This window comes from Hakea prostrata, chromosome 3 (genome assembly GCF_041222555.1).
Source record: "Hakea prostrata isolate BN-2017 chromosome 3, UWA_Hpros_2, whole genome shotgun sequence".
Taxonomy (NCBI): domain Eukaryota; kingdom Viridiplantae; phylum Streptophyta; class Magnoliopsida; order Proteales; family Proteaceae; genus Hakea; species Hakea prostrata.
In genome coordinates this window covers 43212609-43233591 of record NC_142602.1, presented here as the reverse complement: position 1 = coordinate 43233591, position 20983 = coordinate 43212609, and the positions used below count along the sequence as shown (strand labels likewise).

The window sequence follows — 20983 nt, the reverse complement described above, 5'->3', positions numbered from 1 at the left end:
TCATGAAGGCCTAGCTCCTAATCATTCTAAGAGTTGGGGAAATAAGCTGAATTGAAGTGCAAATGCCTTCCTTGAAACACTGAGAATGGAACTAAGAAGTATGAAATGAAAACTAAGTAAAATAGATTGGAATTACTAAGCATGAATATATAACTATGGAATTACTAATTTTGAAACAAGAAATATGGAATGGAAATACTTAGTATGAAGCTAAAACTAACGCAAACAGAATGGGAACACTGAGTATGAAAATAAACTAATTACGGGATTCTAGTATCCATAGGCATCCCCACTCAGCTGCTTGGACGTCTTCCTTTTCTTCTTGTGAATGTACGACTTCTTGGTTGTAATATCTAAGTTGCTGGTTGGATTTTGGCGACTCATAACCGTTAACTTACTGTGGAGTCAGTCCTCCATCTACATCCTACATGCTGCTGCATTGAAGATCATATCAACAGTGAGGTAAGCTTGCAGGTCCACTTAACTTACCTTTCCCCTTTTCTGCTTTCATTTTGAAAGCCGTACTTTTCAAGAGCCTCCTTGCTGTTCAAAAATCACCATTAGAATCCTTCCAAATTCAACCCACAGCCCTCATATATTAGCCCCCACACATGATCCAACATACAGTCACATCGGACCATTAAAACTCAAAATTCCAACCCTTTTTTTGAAATTTCAAATTCTCCATGAGTCTTGAAACTCAAAGTTAGATATACGTCACTAGAACCATAAAATCGGACCATAATTTGGAGCATGATCCCATACATCATCCTTTAGGTTTGATCCAAGTCTGAGGTCAGTCTGGCCGATAGAACCCTATTTCTTGATTTCGGTACCGCCTTAAAACTCTGTTCCCAAGAAATGTGCATCAAACCACTAGAGTTTTACATGAGGTGAAGGTGTTTCAAAGCAGTTGAAATGCTTAGGCAGTAAGGCACCTGCCAAGGTGGTTATGGCAGTTTAATTGCACACCCTAATAAGGGTGTCAAGAGGTATGATTTCGATACAATATAGGGAATAAGCACTCAATACTGATACTTGTGTTGCATAAGATCTACATTTGGCCAATTGCAATATAGCTTCATAAATGCTACTAAAATGGTATCTGAACTTTATCAATATTGATTCTTTTAAATCTCTTGATTTTTTTTAAGAAAAACTTCATTTTGCTTCCATTCCTTTTACCCAAGGTTGTGATGGCGGCAAGGCGGCCAAAGCGACACCTAGGCAGCAATAAGGCGACCCAAAATTTTTCAATACAACTACTTTTTAATACAACTATTTTCTATAATTAGTTATTAAACAAGCATCCAATAGTCACATTCATCTAAAAAAGAAAGCATTTAAGAATCATAATTATGAAACATTAATAAAAAAAAGAACATAAACATAAGTTCATCTCATCAAGCATCATAACAATGACTATGTGCTAACAGTGCCAACACGATAAATTAATAGATCTCATTATTCCGATTTTCAAGTCATTTTCCATTTAATGATTAATTGATTCTCGATGTTAAGTATGGCTCATGCTTCACAACTGGTCCCCGACAGGCATAGGGGTGTGGGGGCAGTGCCCCCCGGAGCTTGTAAAGGTCCTATGTCACTTTGGGCCTTGGAGTTCCTTTGCAATTTGGGCATCGATTCCCAAATGACTAAGCTATTAATTTATATATGGATTTGTAGAATAATTTTTGGTTTAAAAAAAGTTAAGAAAAAATTATTATGTACAAAATGTCAACAAAGGGGCTGCTTTAACGTTTATGTGGCAATAAGGCGCACAATGTGACAATAGCGCTTAGGCAAAAAAGTGGCAAAAAAACAGCACGTCAATTAAGCGGTTCAAAACAAGACGGTTTTTCAACCGCCTTGCTTAGGCGAACGCTTTGACAACACTGCTTTTACCTCCAAATGTATATTCTCTACAGCAAGCCAGTATTGGCCCTTGTGGGCAGCCAATGACTCTTGTTTATGTGAATCCACATGCATATGATCGGATTTGTAAAATATAGAATTACTAAGACATAAAAGAGTTCCTTTATGTAAGATTGAGAAATTCAGAGCTTGCTAGTGCATGACATGCTTTGCTCTAGCTGAATAGCCTATGATGCTTAATGCTTACTGATGTATCCAGCCCCCAGGCAGCCTCAAAAGAGCCTAGAAGGCGCCCAAGCCCATCCGAAATAGGGCCCAAACCACATAGGGGCGAATCTGACCAAAGGGCAAAATGGTCATTTTCTCCCCTAGAATCGAGTCTATTTAGTAGGGTCGTTCAGAATTATTTCTGTTTTAATTTTGGTTTTATTTTCTAAATTGGAGTCTTAGTGACCAAGTGTTGTTTCCTTTTATTAGGAGTTCGAGTTTTTTAATTAGGAAAGAGTTATTTCCTAATAAGGAGTTCTAATATTTAGGTGCTAGTCTAGTAAGTTTAAGTTTCCTTATTTGAGTCCAAGTCCTTTGTTTCAGGCTATAAATAGCCTTTCTAGTGTAACTTATTTCCAGATATGATTGAGTTTTGAAAATAGACTGGTATGGTCTTCGGATCCTTGGGAGGGTGACCTATGGCTGGGTTAAAAGCTCTTATCTTCTTCAATTCTGAGATTTCAGCATCTTCTTCAAGCATTCTTCTGCAACTCTAGCCAAGCATCCATTCACAAGTAAGTTCGAACCATCCCCAACCCCTTCCCCAACATCCTCAGCCGTTACCCTTAGTTTCAGCCCCACCCTAGGCCTACCAAAGCAGCTGCAAACCTTCTTCTTCCCCATGTTTTAAGTCCTAATCCCACTAGGATTCCCTCAACCCCAACCCCAGAACCTCCCATTATACCTTCATTAGGATTGCCTATAGCAACTAGTCCTAATCTTAAAATTCTCAAAGCAGCCCTCATTCTGGTGTTTAGAATTTCTGCACATCGTCTTCTTCCTTAAGAAGAGTTGCAGAATTTTTGAAGTTTCCAAGAAAACCCTAACCTTTCTAAACTTAATCCCCTTTCGCTGAAACAGTTTCTAACTTACAGATTAGTAGTATTACTAATTCTGAATTACATAAATAGCAACCCTAGCCCCTTACCAACCCTAGCCAAAACCCTAAATTTCAAAATTCAAATTTGAAACTTGAAATCCACCAGACTTCAGTAGGGTTTTAGACCTCTAAACCCATCAACTGAAGCCTCCAGAAACCCTAGTTGAGTGCTGGTTCCATTCTAGAAGATCTTGATTGTCTAACCCAAAACCTGGGTTTACATCACTGACACTACTCATGCAATGTTTCAGTCTTGACCATGCGAGACATCTTCGTAACATGAGATGGATAGCACTACTAAATGAAGACACCAACAACCATATTGATATGCTCAATCTCGACCATCCATAATCATCACTCTTGGTCCTCATGAGACACTGAGCTATAACTTTCAGTGTTTTGGTACTTTTACAGCTGTGCACACATCAGGTATAAGCTTAAAGTTGGCTTCTTCCATGATAACCCTATATTACAAAAATGAAAAACAAAGAAATGATTTTTGTGATCATATGTATCTTCCATAGTAGAATACAAATAAATGAGACTTGAGCATTCCATTAGTTCCTTTGGAATATTGGCATCCTTTTTTATTTCTTAAATATAACTGCTGGAGTACAATAAGGAATGTTGACACGTGGTTTAACCCACCTGTAAAATCATTCACCTCAATAAACAAATACAAAGTTAATGAGGGGGGAAAATACATTTATATATGCTTATCAAAAGAGATAAAAGAAAACTAATCAAAGGGTAACTTCCACAAAATAACCCATTTATACAGAGAAGGAACCAAGGAATGGCCATTATTTTTGGATGTTCTTACCTTATCTTAGCCAAGTGAAATAATGAAATACACATAAGAAAGCAATGCACTCTTACTGTTCAGTAGAAATGTGCAAATCCTGTGAAAAAATAGTGAGAAATTAATCCTCTCAAGAGGTGACAATATTTGTACTACATCAAAAGATTGATAAGAAAGAGACAGTCAGATGAAGAAAAGTTCCAAGGCTCAAAACGGACGTTTTTTACATTTAGTCAATAATTTTGATGTTAGCAGTGGTGGACACATCTTCTTATGCTTCATGTAATTCTTCAGTTTCTTAGAATTAAAAAAATTAAAAAATACAAATGTCATGAAGTACACAGCATTTGCCAGTAATTTTTTTTTTTTACTTCCAAAATTTACATTGTACATTGAATCTCAAAGGCATCCTAGAGCCTCAACATTTGTACTAGCAATTTCCTCTGGTACCTACAGTTACCCTCCCCCCATCATTGAATGCAGATTCATATGCAATTGTTGAGATAAAATTGCCAATATAACTGGCCGTCTGACCTAAATGAAGCTATGTTGGCGCTTAGTTGATTTCTAATATGCAAGGACATCGCAATTTTTGGCCTAAGAGTTGGGTTGATCTTTAACATATTGCTTGAATTTAGACTTTCCATTGGTCTCAACTCCATTCATGATGCTAAAATTAGGATGATTCTGTAAAATAGATAAAGAAAGCATTGTTTAACCCAAAAATTAGTGAATTGTCAATCAGATGTTAAAAGTAAAACTAGAGATAATGTTAATATATCTGTGTAAAAAGATGTGAATCATCACCTACAAAAGTAGAAGTCCCTTGATCTTTTGGAATTCTATTTCTTTGACTGTTTTTCTTGAATTCATTAGAGGGCATTTGCTAATTTACTTAACTTACATCAGTGGTCCATTAAGGAATCAATACCAATATAAACAATTCAAGGCACCTTCAATTAAACGACTAATTGCATTGTCCTCAAGAATGTGCCTGGGCACATAAGCATTGCTTTGATAACGATGTTGTAAAAGCATAAAATTGGTGCTTCCTTCACATTTTCAATAAAATAATTTCCTGTTTCCTTGTAAAAATAATGCTTATGTTGAGCTGTTGTAGGTCCAGTAATTGATGTTGAAAATGAACCCCCTGGTCCATTGCAACCTGTCTTTCTACTGCTTTTTATATGTTAAAGTCTTTATGCATGATGTTCATTATTATGCATTTATGTAGCTGAATTTGTTTTATTTATTTATTAATTATTTGGGGGTGGGGTGGAGTTGATGGTTGGGGAATGAATGAATAATAAAGGCTTATTTGAGTTGCCTTCTTGTTTCCAAGATCCGCCTTGAGGAGAAGGTTCAAGAAGCTGACAGTGTTACTTCAAAAATTGATGAGCTGGAGACCCAGTTGTCCAGAGAGCAAGAAGATTGTAAGAGGTATTTGTAAATGCAACTATAGGATTAATGCTATTTTGTTTTCACTACTGAAAAAGAACTTTGTGAATATTTAGCACTATGAGATTATGATTCCTTTCCTCTATTTCAATTCTTTTTGAGTTAATATATGTATCCAGGATTACTTCAAAAATTAAGAAGTTCACTAAAGCACATAATCGTTTTTCTCGGGCACAGGAGGAATTAAAGAGGTGAGTCCTGATTTTTATTGAGCATTGGTCTAGAAGTATAATTTTCTTCATGTTTGTGCTCTTGTTACCTTTTTTTTATTGCTATTATGGAACTGCTGTGGTTTTCCTTTGGAGAACTAATAATGTGGACTCTGTTAAAAAGGTCTCAAGCTCGACTTCTGAGGTTAGGTGATCAGCTTGGTTCTGATGCTTCAGGACCAGGTGCCAGTGAAGAGGATTTAAGCATAAATATAATCAGTGAAGAAGAGCCCAATGATAATAACAGAAGGAGCCCGAGGAATGAGGCCCAAAATCATGGTATTCTGAACAAGAAGAGGTCAAGGATCCACCAGGGAGCTAGTGAAGATTCAAAACAAGGTAGTGTGACAGTATTATGAGAACATGCACAGAATTAGCTTGTTTTCTGTATTTATAATTTATTATGTGTGTTTCTTCATCCCACCATGCAATAATAATTTGGTTTTGGTCATAAACTATATCCTTAAACAATTTAGATGCTATCTTAACTATTTGATGGTGAAGCTGTAGGTTCGTGGGCAGGTGGAATGGTTTTTTCTCTAAAGAAAGCAAAGAACTAAACTTTAGAAACTTTTATTCACTGGATACTAAAATTTTCAATTCAATATATCATGGAGAGTGCATTTCTCTAGACTATTTGATGCAGTATCACTTGGTTGGTTGGACTAGCATGCTGCTAGGCTTTGGACTGTGAAACTCAGGACTTAACTGATGGTTTTTGGTCCAATGAGGGTGAGAAAATATATGAATGGCCTGGGCCTTCTATCCACTATGACCTCAAATAGAGCTGATTGGAAGGTAAGGTTCGTGTCCCCGGCATAAGTCTTGAGGAGTAGTTGTTGTATTCATTTCAATCTTTCGTTTGTTTGGGTTACCTATATGGTAATTAAGAGTTGGGAATGAATTACAAGTTGTGTTTTTTCAGTTTCATAGTCTTATTAGCTGTCTTGTTATTTCCCTTTATATATTTGTTTTTCTCTTTGAAAGGTGTAATTGGGTAATTTTCCCCCTTCCCTAGAAAAAATCCTTTCCCCCCTATAGGCCTGCTACCATTATTTGTTCCATGTATTTCAAAATTTTGGCGTTCTTGTGGTGAAATAGATCTGCATTATTATCGGTTTCTATTCTCTTGTTATCAGTTTAAAATATCTTATACTAGTAGATTTTTCCAGTTCTGTGCCCTATCAATTATTAAGCTCCAGAAGATAGAGATATAGGATGGTAACTAGTGCTCTTATACTTTGGTCCACTATCTAATGAATTTTCAGATCCTTGCTAACATTTTGTATTCTCTCAGCTAATACAAAAAAAGAGGAAATATCTGTTGCTAGAAAAGCCAGATTAGAGAGGTTCACTCAGTTAGGTGGGCCAATGATTGCCCAATCTAATAGCGGCAAAGAGGCTGATCCAGTGAGAAAAGTTGTAGCTGGAAACAATGGTTATAGGTCCGTAACAAATGAAAACAAACAGAGGCGAGGAAAAATTGGTTCTCCAAGTTTTGCTTCTGCTGAAAAGGTATTTGTCTCTTTTGTTTGTTTTGTGCTCTGTTCACAAAATATCCACTTTATTTTTTTTTCTTTCAAAATGTTGTTTAATAATTATTCTCTTTAGAAGGAAACGGGTGCACATCTTGGGCAATTTATAAATGGTTTCTAGGATTGTTATTAATCAGGTAGTTAATGTTTTGCGTGCCCTCGTTGGAACTTGCAGGGAAAGCTTTCTGAGTTAGAGCATGTATTACCGTCAACTGGCATGGCTGCTCATGCAGTGGATGATATTATGGAAGCAAGTGAACTGGAGGAGAAGATTGAGGTTGTGGAAGCAGCTGCAGTTCCGTCGGTGAAAGGAACTGCAGGTTTCCCATTACTGCCTCCCCCACCTCCATTAACCTCTAAGAACACTTACAAGCAGGTTTGTTAATTCTTTTATTGCCCTTTTATTGGCCAATTCTCCCTTACCCTTACCACTCCCCGTTGGCGAATGGAGCCTTGTTCAGTTTTGCTGGTCTCTAATCAGTTCTCGTGGTGTTGCAGTATGAGGGTGATGATGGGACTGTTGATGTAGAAGCATTGGATGTGGATCCTAAGGACGTTGATGTCAATAGTGAAGTGGATATTGAGCAGTTATAATTCTTTGCTTCAATTTGCCACTCAGAAGTTGATGTGTTTAATATATCGACAGTCGTTGGGTTCCATCCGAGGTGTCTGATGGACTTCGTAAAGTTTGGGGAAATTTCTTTAGTTTCTTAATGATCTAGAAAGATTGAAAGACATCGATTAGATTAAATCTGTTTTAGCTGTATATAAAATTTAGATGGAACTGGTTTGCTTCTGGATTGGCTGTATAAATCCACTAATTGTCATTGGGTTCCTCCATGTTCAATCAAAACGGATTCCCCCCATGTACAAGTGTTGCCCATATTTTTAATTCCTTGAGGTGGTTTCCAAGGTAGATTTTGCGCGTCTGATGTTCATTAGGGTACGTATCGTTTCATTAATTAGGAAAAGAGTTACAGAACCTGTCCGGTATAAAGTACTTATTTGATCAGAGACCAAATGCTTGGCTTCCCTTCCTAGCATTAGAAAGCAATTGGGTTACCTGACCTGGATGAGACTTGAATGTTTAGCGACAGGCTAGGTTGACGCCTTGACGGATCCATGACTACATGTATCTGAGATACCGAGAGCCGTTCTCTTTCCGAAAATTACCTGCTCGAAATGGGGTTCGGGTGTTGAAAGCCATCCTCTTGAGGCTAGACCATCGATGAAAGGAGCAATCTAGGAAATCTTGTGAAGAAGTGACGTTGACCTCGATTTGGACTGCTATGGTGGGTTCCAGAAGAGGGAACTATGGTGGGTTCCACAGGAGGGAACTCGAGGAATGGGAGTAGGTCAATAGGGCTGCAGTACTGGGTTGGAATTTTTTGATCCCAATCCTAACCTGTATGTTTTAAGGTAAGCACATTCCCGACTTGATCTTAAATCTGGGTTTAGAATTTTTGTCCTTAACCTTAAGCCGTATAGAGCCAAACAAAGCTCATTTTCGCCCTAATTGTGCTTAATTGGGCCAGATTGGTCATGGCCCATCTCTAATTGGCCCTGTCTTTGTCTCTATCCCTGATTGACCTTGTCTCTGTTCTTGTCTTTGATGGCCATGATTTTGTTCTTATCCCTAATTGGCCTAAACTTGTCATTGTCCTAATCAAATTTGAATCATATATTTAATTAATAAAATACATAATCTAATTTCTTGTTAATTTTGAATCTAAGTTGTTCAAAAAATTTGAACCAGATCCAAGAAGTAAAGAAAGAGGCCCTAATTGACAATAGGGTTAGATTATGCCCTAGATTTTTTTTCTTTGCAAAAACGAATGTCCTAAAAGTTAAGGGTAACAACCTGTGACATTAAACTTATGGCTTTTAAAATGTACACTTGGTTTAATTAAATTTTCTATTCTAAAAATGTTACTTAAATTAGATTACAATTATGATTCTAAGTACGTCAACCATTAAGGACAAAAGGTATCATTCCTTTCAAGGCGAAGAGAGAGAGAAGAGGAGAGGCGAAGAACCACTGCGTGGTTTAGGGTTCTGCTCGTGGGATAACTCCTTCTAGATCTTGTAGTGACATCGTAGCCCCTCTCTATGTTCATTCTTGATCCATTACTCTCTCTATGTAGTGGAAGACAAGGTTTACTGTGCTCAAATACTCATGGTAAAAAAAATTCGAAGGAAACTCAAGTTTCGACCAGGTGAAAATGGGAAACTTTGGTGGAAACTTGGGAAATTTCGAGGAAACTGAGGACTTTTCCGTACAAGTTTCTACATCAAGTTTCGACAGGTTTTAGAGAGTATCTAGGGGTGGGATTCTGTATTTAAGCTACTTAGAGTATAAATATCACATTGGTTGTATTTTGCTAAAAGAAAATCAATGTAGATATGTCATTCAATGTACATAACATCAATGTAGAGTTGTCCGAAAAGTACATTATAAACTTAACTACTTAAGCACATAACATTCAATATATAATTTCTAACTTCAAAATAGTTGACAATAAAAGGAAAATACAACTTAGTGCTAAGAGGAGTGCCAAAAAGTGGATTCATTCTGTGAGCTGAGTAGTACTATGCCTGTAACATCCTCTCCTCCAACCAACAAACATAGACATCCCATGACATTTATACCTATGGTTGTCAAGGTAATCGACAACTCTAACTTTATGAATCTGGTCATCAACATGCTTAAGATGACCAGCCTGAGGAAATACACACTTTGGATAGGAAAGTCCTGATGGAGGGGGTATTTGTCGTAGTATTTGGGAAACATGAAATAAACAAAAAAATTGAAAATTTGGGAAAGCTACAAAATTTACAGGAAAAATCCCAAGTTTCCCACGAAATTTGGGAATTTTTTTCTCATGAACCAGCTGGTCCAACTGGGTTGAACCAAGTTTCGACGAAATTTCGACAGTTTCGATCAAAACTGAGGACTTTTTTTCGGTCCTCATGAGTTTTGTTTCGCATTTTTCAAAATGAAAAATTTCGGTGGAAATTTCACAAGTTTCGAGGGAATTTTGTTCTATGCAAATACTTAGTGGGGTCACATTGAGTAAACGTTTCTGGGGCCTTCCTTTCGCAAAGGTGGATGAACAGATCGCTGGTCAACATGCCCATGGCTCCCCTTCCTTGTTTTTCGTGGTTTCTCACATGCATGTCTCTGTGCATGTGATTGTTCATAATCGCTGCCAGGAGATATAGTTCAGAGTTTCCATCGACGAATGGAGGTGGCGCTTGCATGCGAGGAGTATGACTTCTACGGTTCCTTATATTGGACTGATTGACGTCTACCCTTGTTTTAGTTTATAGGTTGCAGTGCTATATAGCGATATTGTTTAGATGCATGGATGTGATTGTAGTCGGTGGACCATTAACTCGTCGGAGAACTTGGTTTCTTGTCTTCACCCTCTCCTCGATGAAGGGACATCTCTCCTTGCTGTTTCTTTGCATGATATTCTCCATGTCTTCAAGATCTGCTGTTCCTCTTGGATTCGTGCAGTTGGGTCGGTGTTGGCGACATATGTGGTGTATAGCAGTTTTGCCGATGATGGTGTACCTCTTTTATTTCTTATTTATGATCTATTGGTGCTGGTCTCAGAGACACTCATTCGGTTGGTTTTTAGGACTGGGGTTACATTCATCTCTTCAACCTATATTATCCTTTATTTCTACCCAAGTTCAGGTGTACGAGTGATGCGTCTAGAAATTGCTGTCTTCGGATCTCCTGATAATGGCCTGCAGAACAAGGTTAGACGTGGCCCGATCGCTAGGATTGGGAGGCCACCTCTGAAGCTCAAGTCAGTTACTGAACTGATCACAGAAGGCTCTGGGTTAATTGCGAGCATAAACTTGAATGATAATAGCTGGGAAACGAATCAGATACCTCTTACTTGAACCAATCACCTGTTTATATAGGATTTATCCTTGATTCTCAATCGTTGGATGAATTCGTGGTCTTTGCAGGTTATCGTCCGATTGTAGGGTTTTTCTTTGAATATTCGGGGGTGATAGCAGTCACCGAACTTTTAAAATCCAGCTTTTACCTAACCTTGACCCGACCCGAAAATTGTTGTATTTGTAGGACTGAAGACCCGAAGTGGTGGTAGAAGGGACTTGTGGATCCTACTAGTTGATGACGTGGTGTCGGAACTCCATTCTATGGACATTGATGATGTTGCTCATTCCTTGAACACATTATTAGTGTTAAGTTAGAATCTGAGCACTGATGAAGAGTGAGACAATTGAGATATCAAACGGACTCCTATGCATAATCCGAAGGTATTCCCCGAAACTAGACTTCTTAAGTGAACTATAGGAGAAAACCCCATGCAATTTGACCTTGTATAGCCCTCCAAGTCCACACCTAAAGTTGCTAAACTATTCTGAAAAATTCTGCTGAAACATGTTTTGGTCGATACTATTGGTCGATACCATCGACCCAATGTATTGACCAACACATGCTGAATCCGGATTTAAAGATTTTGTGGAATATTCCCTACTCTATTTATTCCATCCTCGTGTTTTGAACCCTATTCTAATCATTGAGGCACCTGAGAACATGGATGAGACTCCCAAGAACTCCTCCTTGGTAATGGTGAAGCATCTTCCCCACTAATCATTGCCACCTACCCACTTCCACTCTCTTGCTCTACTCTCAAGGTAAGACTCTATCTCATAGTCTCTTTCTCACTCATCTTTACTCTCATTTTTACTATTGGGACCATGGCCAAGGTGCTGCAACCTTGCAAACACCTTGCCATGAGTCTTCTATACCTCATACATTGATGTTTTACCCAATCTTGCTATGATTTACTTACCTCTTGATCATTAACTATGCATTTTCATGATTTGTTGCTTACCAACTTACTTTATTTACCAAAACTGAGATGAAGCCTATGATTAACCTAATCTATACCTTGCATATGATTTCAATATTGCTCCTAAGTTATTCCCTACCTAATCGACTATGTTTTCCCCCAACTTGCATTAAAAAATAGCCAATGCCATGATTAACAACTCTTGAACTTGATATGCCAATTTGGGGATTTCTAATTTGACCATTGGATGATGTTAATTCTTTGATTATTAGTGTCTCTATAGTGTGATTAGGTTGCTCCCCAAGTTTCGTATCGATCCGAGACCCGAAAGACCAATTTTGAGCAAAAACCCAAAAATCCAACTTGCTGTCCGAGACTCTTTGTATCGACCCAAGTATCGACCAACAGAGTTGCTGTCAGCAACTTTTGCCTAGTTTTGATTCGTTCAATCTCCGATTGTTCTGATTTCTTCTCTAATCCTTCATATATGTTTGTTTAGGGTTTTAAGACTAATTGGGCCTCTTGCTTGTGATCTTGGACCATCTTCTTCTCCAACTCAAGGTAAGGATGGTTATCGCTACAATTACTTAGGATGTGTGATTTTGACTTGATATTCCTAACCTAGTGAACATAGTCTCTATCTCATGTTCTTATCATTTTAGACTTGCTACATATGTCTTATAATAGTAGCATTGTGTTTACATTAGTTTTATTACAATGCCTTATTATGTCTCAATTTCAATATATGATGAATTATGTCAATGTTATGAATAGAATGTTTACTATGATGTTGTATCTTGTGAATTGATATGATGGACTTAGGCATGTGATTGCTTAAGTATAACTTGGGATTGAGGAGTACCCTACTGGTGCTTCTGTCCTTGGACATCGGAGGGAATAGTATGGGATGTTCTCCGAAGATGTTCATCGACGCTTTCCCGGGTTATTGGATGACATACATAGGACTTGTCTAGTGGTGTTTGGCTAGGATGTCCCTATCATATCAAACCCGAATCGGAAGGGCATTGAGACCGAACGACCCATGGTAGTAGTGTGGATTTGTGGGCGCTTAAGACCGGTAACCATTCCGTGAGAGGACATAAATTGCATTGCGGATACCCGAAAGGGGCCATTTATTGGTAGAGTTGCAAATGGATAGACTTGGGCTCACGGGCACTCAAGACCGGTGAAATGATCCGTGAGAGGACGTGAGAGCTTCCCGTCTACTATTTGTGGATGACCAATAGGGTTGATGAGTCCGGTGAGTAATATTCGTGACTCTAGTGTGAAGGATACCGGAAAGGATCTCGAGAGGAGAGGAATGGACGTATCTGGAACTGATATGATATGACTAAGTAGATGACTTGCATTGGGCTAGGCTTTACCTTGACATGCGCCAATACTTAGACCAAATGGTGACCAAAACCCCCAACCATGGATTTGTTTGAGAGGGATGCAGGACCCAATTCCCCCCGGTGATGAGTGACTGAGACTACCTAAAGAAGTATGGTGCTACGACTTAAAACATGTCTACCATAGATGACTAGCATACGTAGAGTTAGAATCATATTACATCATATGTCTCATATCATCTACATTATTTTATTATTGTTATCATGTGGCTTATGTGTTGTGGAATAACTACCTTGCTGAGTTCTTTCGAACTCATTCCTTCTCTGTTGCAATATTGTGTTAGACTACTCTACAGGTGATTATTCAGATGGTATGCTCCCCAAGGTGGACTCGGATACCCCATACTACTATCCGGAGGCTAGCTACAATGAAGACTTCGGTGACGGTACTGAAGAAGATCCTTTGGCGTATCAGGGTTAGCCCTTGGATAGTTTGGGAGTAGCCATGTTGGATTTCTATGGTCTTCACTTTTGAAGAGAACTTATATGTTGTAAAGGAGACTTATGAGTAGATACCCAATCCCTTTCTTTTGTGTCTGTTAAACTTGGAGGAATTGTAATAACTTTTGATTTATCTTCATAACTTGGGATTTGTAATTAACTAGATTTGACCACACTTTCCGCTTGATTTAAGGAGTGGATTCCGCCCACGGCCTTTTTATTTTATCTGATAAGATATTTATTTCAGCACTCTGATTATCTTTGGTATCTCATTTCCGAATTCTATTATTATAAATTGCTTAGCTTGATATTGATTGTTCATGATTATGTTATCTCCGATGTGGGTGGTGTAGTCCCTAGACTATGGATCTTTGGGGCTGTGGATCACATCCCGGGTATGCCAGATAGGGTACCCGGCTGGGTGGATGTGACAGAACTTCTCACGATTCCCTAATCGTCCTGATGATAGTTGTTTCCTACTTGGAAGCTTCATCTACTGCCAGATTCGGGAGGGAGTTCATGGCCGGTCATTTCCCAAGCGGCGCTCTCCTGATTGTTCAGATTAGGTTAGAATGGCCCATGATTATAGTCTAATCAGGGCGAAAGATGTGAACCCAGTCCAGATGGGTTTGGTGCAATTTTCCTCATATCATTTGCCCCGCAGACCGAGCGTTTAAGCAACGCCATAGGATGCTTGATCTGGTTTTGCATTCTTCCTGAATACTAGTAAAGACAAGAAGTCTTTTCGTATTAGGATATCCTCGTATTTAATGCTTCTAACATTTATTTCCAGCAAGGTGCCGTTGTACCGTTCCAACGCCTTGCTCTCTGTGTATAGTGGACCACGTGGAGATCAGGGAGGCATGAACATTACGCCCTGTTGTTCAAACTGTCGTATCTCAGATTTATTTCATCATTACAAACATTTTCGAACCGTTGTTGAATGTCGACCGTTGACGATTTTTCATCTGGGTTGTATGTGCATTTCACATGATCCAAAGCACAATCCTGCCCTTTGGCCAAATTCCATCTTGAGTGTTCATTTGAATCTTGAATGTATAAGAGGCCTTTCTTGCCTCATTTTTTTTTCTTTTCACTTCTCTGCTATCTTGCGTCAAAAAACACTTGCTTTCAAGCTCTTCAACTTGTGCTTCGCAAGTCTTTGGTTTCGGCCCTGTGCGATTCAAGCTCTGTCTTTCCAGCTTTGTCAAGATCACAAGTAAGTTTACTCTTCTTACTTTTGCTACATCTTTTTGTTTTCTCTTTGGCATTCCTATAGTCTATTTTGCCTCTGTTATTCCGTTCATCTCTTTCTACCAAACATGGGTAGTGGTAAGACTTCAGAAGAGGGTGATTCTGTAGACCGCTTAATAGAGGGTGAGGAATCTACCGAAGAGGGAACTCCTACGGCTTTTTTCGAATTCTCCGGTGATCGGGACCATAGAGTGACCGAACACTGGCTACAATCTGCCTCGTCTAGCCCTAGAGACCCACTTGGCAATGCCCCTATCATAAAAAGGTCTTCCTCAAAGAAGAGGAAAGCTCCTAAGAAAATGATGGTAGAGAGTTCCCGTCCATCAAAAAGACCTTCCATCAGTCCCTCAGACATCATTTCTGAGGTTCGCTCAGAGACCTTAAAAATATTTATTCTGATTATTCAATTCCGCGCTCTTGCGTTCTTCGTGCCCTGAACTCGAACGAAAGGGTTAACTCCAGTCTTTTAGGAGATTCTCTCTTTACCTTGATTCTTTCAAGAGTGGGGTTTGACTTCCATTCTTCTCTCCGGTAATCGCCGAAATTCTTGACCAATGGAATATTTGCCCTGGTATGCTCCTCCCAAATTGCTGGAGGCATATAATTGGTTACCTGGGGCTCTGCCATGAACTCGGGTTGACTCCCTCTTTAGATATATATATTTTTTTCATTTTTATACTCTGAGTAAGTCGAACTCTTCCGGGTGGGTAATCTTTTCCAAGCGCCCGAAGACTGACTTGAACTAGCAAGGGGGAATCCTTGCAGAGGGTACCTATCTTTCCAATAATAAAGGATGGCGGGAAAATTTTGTTTTTTGTGGGGTTCCCGAATCCAATCTAAAATTCCCGATGAGATGGAGCACCCCAGACTCCTTCACCTAGATCAATCATTCAGGCCATCAAAGCCATTTCCTGGCGTTTGGAAATCCATGGGTATGCGCCATGGAGTACGAAGCGATTCCCCGCTTTGAGGCCTGAGCCACGGTGAGCGCCGGAAGCTTTAATTTTTCTTCATTGCGTATTTCTTTATTACACCTGTGAAATTATGGTTTCTTTTGATCTTGCAGTGCCTCCTAAATTCAATCATAATGCTGTTAAGTCATTGGCCTAGCAGAGTTTTGCAACTGCTGAAGAGAGAGTTCCTCGAAGAAGAAAAATCAAGGAGGCTCCCGAGAATGTCCCTTCCCTGAAGGGAGTGTCATCGACAGCTGCTCCAAAGGGGGTAATTCCTTCCCTGAAGGAGCTTATGAGGACCAGGCAGGACCATGCTGCCAAAGGAAAAGAGATGGTGGAGGTCGAAGAGTCCACCCGTGATGATACTGCTCTCATCAAGAGGAGACGGGAGGTGACTGATGATGCTACTTCTAAGAGAAGCAAAGTTGAGGGGGCCATTTACGTCCCCAACTGGAAAGTAAATCTTTTTGACCCAATCCTAATGGACACAGCCGCATCCATTGATTGGGCTGTGAATGCTGGGATGCCCAACAATGGTAAAGCCTTGAAGGTGGTGCCCGATGATGAGTTGGTGAATCCCAACATCAGGTATATCCCAAACATCCATCTGTTATTTTGACCAATCTCGTTATGCATTACTGACTCGTTCTCAAATGTTTATTGCTGCAGAGTTCTTGTAGAGAACTTCCATCGTGAGATGGAAGCAAACATGAGGATTGGCCGGCTGAGCGCTCAAGCAAAACGCAGCGACGATCTTGTTGAAAAAAGTCAAGGGGTGGTCTCGAAGCTAAAAGAGGAGACTGCCCCGATTGCTATCTTCTGCAGAGGAGCATGTGGTGGCCAGATCCCTAATGGAGGAGACGGACAGAGAATTGGGACAACTGAGGAATACTATCTCGACAACGGAATCCAAGATCGAGAACTTGATTTGGGAGAAACAAGAGCTAGAGGATAGACTGAGAGCTACCGCTGATCCCGAGGGTCCGAAAATCTGAAGCCGGAGGTTCGAAAGGCTTGTATTCACAAGTATCTGAATAGCCAGCTGTTCGGCGATCTGCTCAATCGGTATTGTCACACCCCACCCGCCAGTCTCTGTTACCCGCCCGACAACCCATGAGAGTGATCCGTCACAGGATCCATGGTTTTAGTCTATCAACAATAATAAATACAAATATAGACAATAAAGAGCAATAATAGTTCAATAAATGAATTAAAGAATTACAGGAGTCCAAGACTCCAATAAAATAATAAATGAAAGAATAATAAAAGAATAATGAATACGAGTTCAGCGGAAGAAATAAAAAAGAGTTATATTATTTTCTTTCCAATTTCCTTTTCTAAGGCTAAATAATGTTTCTCATGAATCTCTAGAAAAGGGGTCCTCCAGTTCTTCTCCATTCGCTGAGCAAACTGTCTAACCACTTTCCGTCTCTGTCCATCAATAGGTGCGATAAGCGCACTCCATGCACTTGCAGGAGCTCCCGCACAGGCTATCTCCATTTCCCATTGCCGATGCCACATCCTCTTCATACGGGAAGGTTCCTTCATAGGAAACCAGTCCATCTTTCGACACATTTCCTCCATCTGTGCAGGCTAATAAAACATATACAAATAAAGGAGTGAGTTCTAGAGAACTCAGTAAGAACAATTACAATTCCCATCCAAATATCCAACAAATCAGAAATGCATAAATAATATGAATGAGTGCAAAGTATGAATGATACTATGATTCTAACTATGCAAGTCTCTAATAGCTGACATGCTTTAAGACATACACCAGCCCTCCTCTGGGTAAGTCTAGTCACTCTGATCCGGCAAGGACTGGTTACCTCTGTACGGATCCTGGGTAAAATGGAAGGTCCACACTGGCTCTCAAACCATGGCTGGGGTTAAGTCAATACTCTCTCACCACGACCATTGGTAATGAGTACTGGCGCATGTCTGGGTTTCTAATCCAATGCAAGGTCATACAAGTAACATGTCTACATGAAGTCCAGATACATCCCCTATGGCACCAACCAACTTGGTTTAGTATCCTTCACAACCTAGGAATGAGAATCCTCATAGACTGGCTACTGCTATTGGACTTCATTCCATAACCCTATGATCATCCACATATTGTTGGGGCGGAAAGCTCTCATGACTCCTCACGACACCTGGTCTGTCCCTTGGACGTCCATGAGCCCAACCTTAACATATGCAATCCTACCACTTGTATGACTAACAGTGGACCAATGTCACATCACTGTCATCACGGGTCATCCGGTTTCAATCCCCCTACTGAAAGGGTAGTAGCATGTGGGGTACCTAGCCATGCAATTGTAGACTCTACCTAAACATGTCATCCAATAGTTATGACAGTGCTGGAGCAGGCATGTGTCCCATTCCACAGCCTTCTGATATCCCAAGCTAAGATATTCCAAAGGAATACCTCATCCATCAGAACCTCACACTTAGCATCATCAGTATATCACATTCATAACCAACAAAGTATATATGTAAACAAGATAAACAACAGCAATATAACAAGATCAGTATGTAAAACATGATTACAGCAGCATATATAATGAAAGACTAATACTAAAAGACACTGGACTAGCATGTTTAAGTCTATTCATAAAGATAGGATTCAATGTCCTTACCTGCATATAAGTAAATTGTCCGTAAAACGGAATCCGTAAACTATTATAAGACTTTCTCTTCAAACAGAGAACACCTATATACAGGGTTACAATAATGCATAAGTCAATTGAATCAATTTGGATCAAAACCAAAAGTCAGTTGGTCACTGTTTACCAGCCGGTCGCTCGTGCCGGTCGCTTAGGTTGAGCGACCGCCACTAGTGACCTCCCCAAAAACATAGAGTTTCAATCCGAAACTCAGGCTTCTGATCACCCGTTTTCAATCCGGATTTCGAGTGATCATGGCCTAAATCTCGAACCTAACACTCCCATAACCACTAGGTGATAAGAAACCTAACAAACACCATAAATAGATTACCCAGAACTCTCCCCTTGACTGGATCTATCCTTTTCACGAAAGTAGGGTTTCGTTTTCGGATGAATCATATCAAGAAGATTGGAAAGAGAGTTACGATTGATCAAAAGGGTAACCACCATGGTGAGCGGATGCGTTAACACGAAATTGAAAGACAAAGGAGATAAAGGATGAAGGGTGAATCCATTACCTCACTTTAGAATACCAGAAACAGGGAAGGATTGATCTCCAGATCACTGCCATCACTTCAGATCCGCTTTCGGCACTTCTCTGCAGCCGTCTAACCTCCAAAAACGGTAACCACGAATAAAATATTCGTAAATTGGACGAGGGTTGCCTTTTATAGAAGTCAGGGGGTAAAATAGGGCAAAACCCCGAAAACAGACCAGGCGGTCGCTTGGTTTAATCGATCGCCACTAGCAACCACCCCCATGTATTTTGCCATACAAGGGTGCTTTTGCTAGGGGGTTGATATCCAAGTACAACCTAGCCCTAAAGAAGAGATGGGGGAGATCTTACCTTCCTTCCGAACATTTCCAGACATCACTTGCTTTCCAGAAGTCCAACTACCAAGCAAGGTAGGCTCTTCAGATAGGGGATCCAGATCCATGGGTTCAGGGTATGGATCATGGACTTCTACCCAGACACTCCACAAGTTTACCCGACTAGACCTTCGGGTTCTCGGACCTGCAATACGGATCTCGGGTTAAAAATACGGGGGCTGTTACTGGTATAATGTGATAGGTTATCGTGTTGGCGTCAACGATGTTTGGAAGAGTATTTGGCGGTGGATCCTTCCTTCCCGATCGATGAGCACAAAGATCTCATCTATGAAGAGATCTTTGAGCATTTGCGGCAACCTATTCCGAGTTGGGTTGTGGAAAATAAGAATCCTCCACCTGCTGATCCATCAATTGAAGGATACTTGAGCGATGAGCCTCCAATGACCCTGAGGGGGAGGGTGCGGCTAACAATGCCCAGCCGAACACTCAGAATCAGGCCTTTGCAAATCGAACTCACGAAGCTACTACAGACCAAATCTTTGATCCTCTTGCAAATTTATAATGTTTCCAAGGACTTTGATGATGTGTTTTCTCTTTTCTTCTTCTTTCTTTCTTTTCTTTTTTTTTTTTTTGGGTAGACCCTCCCTTTTTGGGTCTTTGATCTAAATGATAATCTTCTTCGGTCTTGATATTGCTTGTTGTACTTGGCTTAATCGTAGATTTTTAAGATTCTCGTTCGGGTGCGCCTTTCTAAGACTTGATCAGCTAAAGCTGAAGTCTTTTGAATTCACTTTCTTTATTTCTTCATACGGTCCCCCATTCAAAAATTAGAGGCTTTGGTGATCGGGAAACTCGCATAAAGATAATCTTGCTCCTTGATGTAACGTTCGGGTATTTTTGCGATTGATCCCGATTCCTTGATTTTGGCCCTCCTTCTAGTGCCACAATCTTCATGGGGAAGCGCAACCGTCACATAGCTTTCATTGCTTCAACTGATGATTCATTACCCAAGCCAGCCGTCTTCGTAACCGGCGCCGAAATCACTATGTGTACGGATGTGACAAGTTTAAACTCTTGTTTGAAAGGTTGCTCAATCACCACCATTCATCTTTGCAGAGTTCAAAGCGTCACTGACTTGTGGCCGTTGATCCCCTTAGCACGAGTCTTTTTATTCTTCCACTCATACTTATTTAAACCCTTAGCTGCTTCTTCTTCATTCATTTTCTGGCTTCAAACTTTGCTGTCGTACGAAGTTAAAAAATCGCCTTTCTCTGATATTGAAAACTTGAAGGCCTAACAGAAGAATTTCTTTTAGTTTTCTGCTTCATTGTCTGGAGTTTTGAAGGAAAAACTGTTGAAGAAGTACACTTTCATGCTTTTGAATTTCTTTTTTCTTTCTTTAGTCTGTCTTCCTGACTTTTTGTAGATAGGGTTTCAGACTCCCTTAGCCCTTTTTGAGTTCCTTAGTACTTAGGTGTCTTTATGCCTAGTTTTCTCCTTTTGATTTTGAGTTGGCTAACACTGTTATTTTTGTTGTAGTGTCTTCAGAACAGTCTCCT

At 39.9% G+C, this 20983-nt stretch overlaps 1 protein-coding gene across 3 annotated transcripts in view; it reads left to right on the top strand.

Annotated features, from left to right (window-relative positions):
- Positions 1–8413, top strand: part of LOC149022319 (Zinc finger C-x8-C-x5-C-x3-H type family protein) — a 40031-nt gene extending 31618 nt beyond the window's left edge. For 2 of the 3 annotated variants that reach the window (XM_089150442.1, XM_089150443.1), the window contains 6 exons: positions 5167–5264; positions 5402–5473; positions 5616–5830; positions 6789–7006; positions 7202–7402; positions 7525–8411. In XM_089150442.1, the coding sequence (XP_089006568.1) occupies positions 5167–5264; positions 5402–5473; positions 5616–5830; positions 6789–7006; positions 7202–7402; positions 7525–7620 (900 nt within the window). In that variant the 3' untranslated portion in view covers positions 7621–8411. Of the gene's footprint in view, positions 1–5166; positions 5265–5401; positions 5474–5615; positions 5831–6788; positions 7007–7201; positions 7403–7524 lie in introns of all 3 variants that reach the window. The other variant, XM_089150444.1, reaches the window with a different exon arrangement.
- The last annotated feature ends 12570 nt before the right edge of the window (positions 8414–20983 follow it).